The sequence below is a fragment of the Silurus aristotelis genome (assembly GCF_946808225.1).
Source record: "Silurus aristotelis genome assembly, chromosome: 13".
Classification (NCBI taxonomy): Eukaryota; Metazoa; Chordata; class Actinopteri; order Siluriformes; family Siluridae; genus Silurus; species Silurus aristotelis.
The window spans coordinates 15,274,566-15,285,459 of NC_139586.1; the positions used below are offsets into that span (position 1 = coordinate 15,274,566).

Genomic DNA, 10,894 nt, shown 5'->3' on the forward strand with positions numbered 1-10,894 from the left:
TTAGGCGAAGCATAAAGTCAAGTGAACTAGGATGAAGGAGAAGCATATACTGTATATGTATGGTACAAGTACAAGAATACAAAGCAATTAATTACCGTTGCTTTAAAGTATGGCATGATTTGTTTTCACGTAGAAATATCTCTTCAGTGTTAATATAATATGCTCACACTTACACTCAAACCCTACTCTCTCACTCTCTAGCTCAAAAATAAGTATTTGCCCATTGTCTTCCAGTTTTGTAAGCATCCGGGCCTAAAATGTTTATTTGTAGTCAGGTGCAATTCATACAATAAAAATGTAACAGAATTAGTTAAGCTAGCAAGCTTCTTAAACACCCTATCCCAGTCTTTCTCAAATAGTGGGGCGCAAACCCTTAAGAAATAAACCCTTAATAGACACCATGAAAAAATATTTAACAGGGATGTAAAAAGGCGGAGAGAGACGGAGATAATGAGACCATTGTAAGTCTCCCGAAACCTAAGATAAGGAAATATGACGAAGCCTATGTAGCTCTTGGCTTCACTGTGACTACAGTGGGAGACGAGGAAAGACCAGTATGTTTACTGTGTATAAAAATGTTGGCAGCAAACAGCATTAAGCCTGTAGTATCTTAAATGTATAGTATCTTAAATGTGTAATATCAAAAGGCTTAAATTCATGTTATTCTGCAATGGTGACATTCCTGGAGAGGCCAAAGTTAATTACTGAACCGCCTGGACAGATGGTTCTCTGTAAGCAAAAGTGTAGGAGTAGACTTTAAATGTTATCTCAAGGCTGGTGGAAGATTGGTCTAGGATGTATATCTTCTTGGGAGGCGACCTCTGACCCGTTCATCATATACATCGAGGTACAGGAAAACGGGATGCGCTTTATGTTTTATGATCTGGGAATGTGAGCCCTGGAAACATCTGGACATTTCAGTCAGGGCAAAGGCAGGCTTCTCTTTACGTTCAACATTATTGCACAGTAAGCTCATATGCATCTCATTTACATTAAGAGGTGGACCCAGGAAACGGGCAAGCATTTAAGGTGTGTAAGCATGGATCTGGAGTCAGACTTTGAATCAGAGCGTGCTGACTCCAGGCTTGACCGGAAGGCCTGTAAAGATGCTATATTTCTGTGCTGAATAAAAATCATTATTTACACGAAATACGGTGTCTAAGAAGAGTCCTTCCAGCCGACAACTACACCTCACCAAGACGACGAATATACAACAAGCCAAATAAATTAAGGCATCACTTAAAGACATTATACACCCCAATTACACTGATAAGCCACATGAGTTTTTTCAGCGACTAAAAAATGTTAATAAAGTTATTCTTTGTTGTAAGGTAATCTATTTTAAAATTCTTTTTTTCTTTTATTGTTTTCTTTAATGTTAATAAGGATACAATGTTATGCAGATGTGTACTTATAACAATTTTATAGACAAATGATACTATTTACAGTCGCGGTGGAGAGCTGGTGGGCACGAAATGTTTACTTCTTTCTAGGGGAGGCGTAACAGAAAATAATTCAGAAGCACATAGGGCCTATTCTGAAACAATTAATTGGCTTACTTTAACTGTTTAACATTACAAATGAAAACAAGCTAGCTATGTGGTTAAAGCATCATCACGTTATCATATTTGCAAAAACCTATTAACAATACTTAGCTTATTTACGATACACAATATAAAGCAGCAGACAAGAATTCTAGCAACCAACAGTAGGCTAACTATTATGCAAGTAAAAAATTACTTCTCTGGCCAGTTAGCTAACATTAGATATTTGATTAAGTAAACCAGTATTCATTGTTGCTTGCTGCCAACATTTGGCTTACTTTCATGTGTACTTTCATAAAGCGCTTGATGAAAAGCTGGCTACCATTAGCATTTTTGGGTTGTTTGCTAGCACATTGTACAGTACTTCTGATAGAGGGAAATAGTAATACAGTAATTTTGGGGACAAATAGGTTTTGGGTTATTTATTTCAATAGCTATTATTATTTAAGATAAAAAAAAAAAAAAACAAGGTCAAGAGAAAGCTTCAATGCTACAATAGTAAAATGTCCAAACAATAAATCTGATGCTGACAGAGTTTAAATCAATGTCCTAAATGTCTAGATTTGTCTACCAAAATTAAGCTAATTGAATGCCTTTAAAGTTTCTCAAATTTTAATGCTTATTTAAATATATAAAACAACAGAAGTCATTATTTTTACGGATGATTAAGGAAAGATGAAAATACTAAATCTTAACCAAAACCGTTGTACATGGGTGTAATACTTTACAATATAATGGGTGCTTTTTTGTTATGGTTGTTGTTGTGATGTGATCTTAAAACATTAAATATAGTTAATAGGAACAACTACAGAAAAATAAAATTATATGATTAACAATTGTTTGGCATAGATATAAGTACAGTTCCTGTTTTATATCATGCAATAACTAATTGACAAATCAAAGACCATATAACCATAAAAACACATATAAAGAATATCACTCTAAGAGCTCCATATAAACAGCTCCTGAAAAGAGATAAGATAAGATATACCTTTATTCGTTCCACAGTGGGGAAATTTCTTTGTTACAGCAGCAAAGAAATAATAAAACAAAAAAATTCACAAATTTAGAATAGGATGTCAGCATGGTGACTTAACAATGTGAACTGTCAAATACAACACTGTGTGAACATTGAACAAATTTTACATGATCAGTCAAGCACAGTGAAATCTATTACACTTAGCAAACAGTTCACTGGCTAGCTTGTTGACTAGAAGTCTATCTCAGCTTCATAGTTTAGTAATTAAAGCACTGATCAGGGAGTCAAGTCAAGTCAAGTCAAAAGGCTTTTATTGTCATTTCTACTATACACAGTTGTACACGGTACACAGTTCACACATCACATCACAACCTTGTGCTCCAGAACATCTGATCACATGCACATTATCAACTTGTGCTGTTAATATCATGAACAGCAGCTACGCTAATTCCTCTCCACTGCTTCTCTTTCTCTCCCCATCCCGAGGCTTCCTGAGGTTTGGCCAGCTCCAGTCACGTCCCACCTCGTGAAGATTATGGACCTATGGATGATCATGGAGAAGTAGATGCCGAGTGTTTAAAGGCCCTGGCATGGAGAAGCTGATGCTGGATCTATGATGATCACAAATTGTTCTGTATTGTTGAAAGATTTATGACCAAACTTTTGATGTCACCCATATGAGGATGGGTTCTCCTTTGAGTCTGGTTCCTCTCAAGGTTTCTTCCTCATATCATCTAAGGGAGTTTTTCCTTGCCACTGTCGCCACGGCTGCTCATCAGGGACAAACGCACACCATTCACCTTCACTGTTGTTTTCTGTAAAGCTGCTTTGAGACAATGTCTGTTGTGAAAAGCGCTATACAAATAAACTTGACTTGACTTGACTTGACTTGACAGTAAAAACGAGAAAACGTTCCTCCGGAACCCTGGTGCTACACTAAACAACATAGAGCTACAACACAACACAAGCTACATAAAGTGCATCGAGTGCAGACAAAAAACAGTACAGACAGACAACACAAGACAAGACAAAATACCAAATATAGTGCCGACCAGTAAACCTAAAAACTATACCCGGGAGTGAATATAACCAGAACAATGTAGTGCAAAAAACAGCAGCAGTCAAGAGGTGCAAAAGACTAGAGCATGTAAACAGTATAGTATAATACAGTCAAAGGTGCAAAAACAGCATGTAAACAGTATAATAAATGAAAGGTGCAAAAAACAGCAGTAAGAGAGGGGTACGGTCAAGTATAAATAATAATAAATAAATAAATGGTGGCGGAATGGATTTAGATGGGTAATGAGTGTGTCTTAAGTGTTCAGTCCAGGTTGTACAGTTCGGTAACACACATTTGAGTGAGTGTGTGTGAGTTCCGTTTCAGTTCTGTGTGTTGAAAAGCCAAATGGCTTGAGGAAAGAAACTGTTGCACAGTCTTGATGTGGTGGCCCGAATGCTTCGGAACCGTTTTTCTGAAGGCAGGAGAGTAAAAAGTGTGTGTGACGGGTTGGCCACATCGATGGTTCACTATTACCTTTTTAGAGCTAATAAAAAAGTTCTGATTCATTGTATTTTCATGTCAACAGCTTGTTATCCTTGTTGAACCTCTGAACTGATTACTTATTTTGTATGTATGACACAAAACTTAAATATTTTATATGTTTGGGTTTTTACAGTGACTGATGAGGAAAGCCTTTAGAAGGTTTTTTTGTTACTTGTCACATGTACACGTTATACCACACTAAAATTCTTACTTCACAGCGATGTTAGGATGCTTGGGTCAGAGCACAGAGACAGCTATGATGCAGCGTTCTTGGAGCACAGAGGGTTAAGGGTCTTGTTTAGGGTCCGAGCAGTGGAAGCTTGGCGAGCTTGAACAGTTACCCAGAGTCTTAATCACTGAGCTACCACTAGCCAGAGCTGCCACTGCTTAGTGAGCTAGGTAGCTAATTGAGATGAACTCAAGCATTTTTATGAAGGCATCCACGTTTTTTTTTGTTTGTTTTTTTAGTTCGTGAAAACATGTCAAGTTTGAAAATAATGTGATTCCAAATTCAGACCTCACACATCTGTGTTTATTTGAATATGGCACAATTACTGAAATATCAGCAAATATTTTTACAATCAAAAAATAAACATTCAAAAACATTTAAGTTTATAAATAAAGGTTATAAGAAAGTGCAAAAAGAACTTTGATTACAATAAATAAAAAGTAATTCTTTTTAATAACAATAAAAACAATAATAACAATAATAATAATAATAACAACTGGTTTTAGTTGAAATAATATGCTGTGAATTATCCATGAATAGTTCACTGATTTCACTGATTGAAATGATTTATTTTTAACTCTACATATCCCATATATTTGGATATGTTTTTAAGTTGTTTTCACTATCAATCTCATATGTGTAGTAGTTTAGGAAACCTGTCACATGACACTCAGGCTGAATTCTTCAAAACTGTCAAGATTTATTAATAAATTAATTTAAAATTAAAAAATTGACATTTAAATTAATAAAATTAATTGAAAAAAGTTATATAAAATACGGTTAAAAGGTCTAAAACCTATTTTGGTTTGGTTTTGTAAGTTAAAATTTTGAGAGCAACAAAAACAAATGTGCATCATTCTGACAATATAATATTTATGATTTTGCCCTATTTGTACCTCACGGTTTAAATGTAAAAAAAAATGTAAGGCTGACCAATTTTCAAATGGACAGATATTTCACAAGTTATCTTTTTCAATGCCGCACGAGATGCCAATGGATTTGATCTAAAATTGATCACAAGTTTGTGGAGTCTCTCATTATTGCAAAAAAAAGAAAGAAAAAACATGCTGTATCCAATAATAAGAAATTAATGAAAGAGTCTTCTTTTCACACTCATTTTTGTAAATAATATAATTTGTAATGTAAATGGTTGAATCAAATTGGAAAAGTATGGAAAATAACACTTTCACATGTGCTGTAAGACTTTGGGACCCTGTGGCAAATTGACTCTCTTCTTTAATAAAAAATAACAACATATACAGTGGGTACGGAAAGTATTCAGACCCCCTTAAATTTTTCACTCTTTGTTATATTGCAGCCATTGGCTAAAATCATTTAAGTTCATTCTTCTTCCTCATGAATGTACACACAGCTCCCCATATTGACAGAAAAACACAGAATTCTTGACATTGTTGCAGATTTATTAAAAAAGAAAAACTGAAATATCACATGGTCCTAAGTATTCAGACCCTTTGCTGTGACACTCATATATTTAACTCAGGTGCTTTCCATTTCTTCTGATCATCCTTGAGATGGTTCTACACCTTCATTTGAGTCCAGCTGTGTTTGATTATACTGATTGGACTTGATTAGGAAAGCCACACACCTGTCTATATAAGACCTTCCAGATCACAATGCATGTCAGAGCAAATGAGAATCATGAGGTCAAAGGAACTGCCTGAAGAGCTCAGAGACAGAATTGTGGCAAGGCACAGATCTGGCCAAGGTTACAAAAAGATTTCTGTTGCACTTAAGGTTCCTAAGAGCACAGTGGCCTCCATAATCCTCAAATGGAAGACGTTTGGGACGACCAGAACCCTTCCTAGAGCTGGCCGTCCGGCCAAACTGAGCTATCGGGGGAGAAGAGCCCTGGTGAGAGAGGTAAAGAAGAACCCAAAGATCACTGTGGCTGAGCTCCAGAGATGCAGTCAGTAGATGGGAGAAAGTTGTAGAAAGTCAACCATCACTGCAGCTCTCCACCAGTCGGGGCTTTATGGCAGAGTGGCCCGACGGAAGCCTCTCCTCAGTGTAAGACACATGAAAGCCCGCATGGAGTTTGCTAAAAAACACCTAAAGGACTCCAAGATGGTGAGAAATAAGATTCTCTGGTCTGATGAGACCAAAATATAACTTTTTGGCCTTAATTCTAAGCGGTATGTGTGGAGAAAACCAGGCACTGCTCATCACCTGTCCAATACAGTCCCAACAGTGAAGCATGGTGGTGGCAGCATCATGCTGTGGGGGTGTTTTTCAGCTGCAGGGACAGGACGACTGGTTGCAATCGAGGGAAAGATGAATGCGGCCAAGTACAGGGATATCCTGGACAAAAACCTTCTCCAGAGTGCTCTGGACCTCAGACTGGGCCGAAGGTTTACCTTCCAACAAGACAATGACTCTAAGCACACAGCAAAAATAAAGAAGGAGTGGCATCACAACAACTCCATGACTGTTCTTGAATGGCCCAGCCAGAGCCCTGACTTAAACCCAATTGAGCATCTCTGAAGAGACCTAAAAATGGCTGTCCACCAACGTTTACCATCCAACCTGACAGAACTGGAGAGGATCTGCAAGGAGGAATGGCAGAGGATCCCCAAATCCAGGTGTGAAAGACTTGTTGCATCTTTCCCAAAAAGACTCCTGGCTGTATTAGATCAAAAGGGGGCTTCTACTAAATACTGAGCAAAGGGTCTGAATACTTAGGACCATGTGATATTTCAGTTTTTCTTTTTTAATAAATCTGCAACAATGTCAACAATTCTGTGTTTTTCTGTCAGTATGGGGTGCTATGTGTACATTCATGAGGAAGAAGAATGAACCTAAATGATTTGAGCAAATGGCTGCAATATAACAAAGAGTGAAACATTTAAGGGGGTCTGAATACTTTCCGTACCCACTGTATATTTATATATATAGTGGGGCAAAAAAGTATTTAGTCAGCCACCAATTGTGCAAGTTTTGGGGCTGTCACTAGGCAACACGGATTTTCAACTCCCTCCAAAGATTTTCTATGGGGTTGAGATCTGGAGACTGGCTAGGCCACTCAAGGACATAGAAATGCTTCTTACGAAGCCACTCCTTCGTTGCCCGGGCGGTGTATTTGGGATCATTGTCATGCTGAAAGACCTAGTCACGTTTTATATTTAATGTCCTTGCTGATGGAAGGAGATTTTCACTCAAAATCTCACATTTTTTCCACCCCCATGCTTCACAGTAGGTATGGTGTTCTTTGGATGCAACTCAGCATTCTTTCTCCTCCAAACACAACAAGTTGAGTTTTTACCAAAAAGTTCTATTTTGGTTTCATCTGACCATATGACGTTCTCCCAATCCTCTTCTGGATCATCCAAATGCTATCGAGCAAACTTCAGATGGGCCCGGACATGTACTGGCTTAAGCAGGGGGACACGTCTGGCACTGCAGGATTTGAGTCCCTGGCGGCGTTGTGTGTTACTGATGGTAGCCTTTGTTACTTTGGTCCCAGCTTTCTGCAGGTCATTTACTAGGTGAGATCTTGCGTAAAGGGAGATTATCAGTGGTCTTGTATGTCTTCCATTTTCTAATAATTGTGGATTTTTTTCTAAATCCACAGTGGATTTCTTCACACCCAACTGCTAACCTATTGCAGATTCAGTCTTTCCAGCCTGGTGCAAGTCTACAATTTTGTTTCTGGTGTCCTTTGACAGCTCTTTGGTCTTGACCATAGTGGAGTTTGGCGTCTGACTGTTTGTGAACTCACTGATAATGAGTTCAAACAGGTGCCATTAATACAGGTAACAAGTGGAGGACAGAGGAGCCTCTTAAAGAAGAAGTTACAGGTCTGTGGGAGCCAGATATCTTGTTTTTTTGTAGGTGACCAAATACTTATTTTCCACCATAATATGCAAGTAAATTCTTTAGAAATCAGACAATGTGATTTTCCTTTTTTTTTTTTCTTCTCATTTTGTCTCTCATAGTTGAAGTTTTCCTATGATGAAAATTACAGGCCTCTCTCATCTTTTTAAGTGGGAGAACTATATATATATATATATATAAATAATATTATATATATTATATATAATATTTTATATATATTATATATTATATATAATATAATATATATATATAAACATGGTGACATGGAAATGTTTTATTGCATTAGCAAAGATCTTATTTTGTAAGGAGCCAGTAAACACAGCAATGAATACATACAGTCTGCCTAACGTCATCCTAAACCTAATTGTCTTTTTTCGTGATTTGATCACGGTTCTATATATTTACGTGTAGTAGTGAAATAGATATAAGCCTAATCAATTCAGAACGCAATTAGCAGAGGTGGACATGTGCACCAGTCCTATATCTATAGCAAAATTATTATATAAGTTTTTTAAAAGTTTGTATAGAGAACCTTTAGTCCACACAAACTCTGCCCAGAACAGTGTTTGTGGCTTGTGGTCTTTCATTTAACACAATGTATGTCTTCACTTCAAAGTAGAGAGGAACGGTATGTTTTATTAAAATGCAGTGGACTAAAAATAAGATACTACCCACTAAAATGAAGTAAAAGTTCACAGACAGACCAAGCCAGATTTTTAAATGCTAGAACTTTGATACTGATGGATGCCACCACACAAGTATCAAGGTGAAATGCAGTACATATGCCACTGGGATGGATCTGGGGTAGAATATATACCTGACAATGTCAGCTTTTCTCAGAGTTTTGTGGTGAACGATCCCTAAAAAAAAGAATCGACAACCCTCTTCTAAAGCGACGATCCCTGATGCTGTATATAATTACATTACAGCAACTGTTCCCTGTCAGGATCCAGAAGGCAAAGAAAGAGAAGTTGCACCATGTGTAGCCAACTATGTTGCCCAGCACAAAAATGGCAATAGGCGAGAACGAGGCTGCAAAAGTGAAGGTGAGGATGCCAATCGTTTTGGCTGCCTTGATATCTGAAAAAGCAGGTTTTTGAGAGCAGGTGCTTGTGCCTCCCTCGAGCCCTTCGGAAAGGAGCTTGCGCTTTCGGGTGTAGCGGCAGATGGTAATGAAGGACAAGATGTTAACAATCAAAGTGAAACCCAGGAGTGTGAAGTCGAAGACTGGAAATAGCAGCAGTATATTGGTGTCAGCAGGCAACTGATAACCCACCAGGAGTGGCACATAGTTACACATTCGGCTGCACTCATTATACTCCAAAGTAAAGCTTTCGCTCAAGATTAGGGGTGCAATCGCAAGCATGAAACTGCTCGTCCATGAGGCGAGGTTTAGGAGCAAAGTCCGCCGCCGGGTCACGAGTGTATCTTTCTGTAATGGCCATAAAATAGCTACACTGCGCTCCACTGTCATCAAGAAGATAGTGCTGATTGAGACAAAAGTGCAACCAGCAAACAATGGGCCGATCACCATGCAGGGCTGCCAGGAACTGGAAATTTTTTGTGCTGAGACATTAGATCCACTCTGGTACCACATCGGAGGGGTGCTGTTTACCATGATGGATATTTCAGTGTAAACAGAGAAAGGCACCACCACCATCCCGACTATCATGTCAGCTATGGCCAGAGATACTGAAAAGAAAATGACACCAACAGATGACAGCAAATCATAGATTTCATAAGACCTTGATAACAAATTATATATACTGTACTCTCATATCTATTTATATTTATAAAGGTATATTTCCATAAATGTTTGCTGATACAATTAATAAATATTTGTCATTTATTATTTTAAGTACAGATAAACTTGCGGAGGTGAGGAAGTGGAAAGTAACAAAGTATGATTAATTTAAAGTAACAGTGAACAATTGTTTAGAAGTAAATGTGTTATTACTTTGAGGTAACAATTTACAAGTATTTTGAATTAACAAAGTATGATTGCTTTGATCCAAAATCTCTCAATCGTTTAAATGTAAAAATGTTTCAGAATTTTGCATCAGCAGCATGCTATTACTTTGAAGTAACTATGTATAAATGTTTTGAAATAACAAAGATGATTTGCTTTGAATTTACAACTTTAATTATTTTGCTGTAAAAGTATAGCATTACCTTGAAGTAACATTGTTTAGACATTTTAACAAACACTAATTGCTTTGAAGTAATAACTTACAATTAGTTTGTAACAAAGTAACAATGTAAAGTTTCTTTAAATTAGCAGCATGTTATTAATTTGTAGTAAAAATTAGTTTTTACTACAAAAACTTTAAAGTTACAACTAGAGATTAGATGGTGGTCTGTGTTTGTGTTTAAAGATTTTGTGTTTAGGATTAAGATTAGGATCTTCACACTGCCCTCTTCTGTATCCCTTGTTACACTGCTAACTTTTGTACTATCTAAACATGTAAATGGCTGCACGTACCTTTGAGGTAGCCCTGTGGTGTACGTGACTGGCGGGTTTTCATGAACACGGTGAGCGTCACCACATTGCCGATGACAATGGCGAATGCCAGGCTGACCATGAATACCACAGTCAGTATATGTTTTAATAATCCACAGCAGCACATGGTGCAGGGAGGCTCTTGAGAACGAGCTACTCCTGTAGATCCATCTGATGTGTGATTCAAAATATTGATTAGCATGCCGGCACCCCAGGGCACACTGAGGTTTGCGGTCACTGAGGCCAT

At 37.5% G+C, this 10,894-nt stretch overlaps 1 protein-coding gene across 1 annotated transcript; it reads right to left on the bottom strand.

Annotated features, from left to right (window-relative positions):
• Positions 1–8,839: 8,839 nt before the first annotated feature.
• On the bottom strand, positions 8,840–10,894 carry LOC310735219 (adenosine receptor A3; the record flags this gene model as incomplete). The annotated part of the gene is made up of 2 exons (XM_083557824.1): positions 8,840–9,839; positions 10,630–10,894. The coding sequence occupies 2 exons, from the start codon at positions 10,892–10,894 to the stop codon at positions 8,974–8,976; spliced, it is 1,131 nt and encodes a 376-aa protein (XP_083413950.1). The 3' UTR covers positions 8,840–8,973.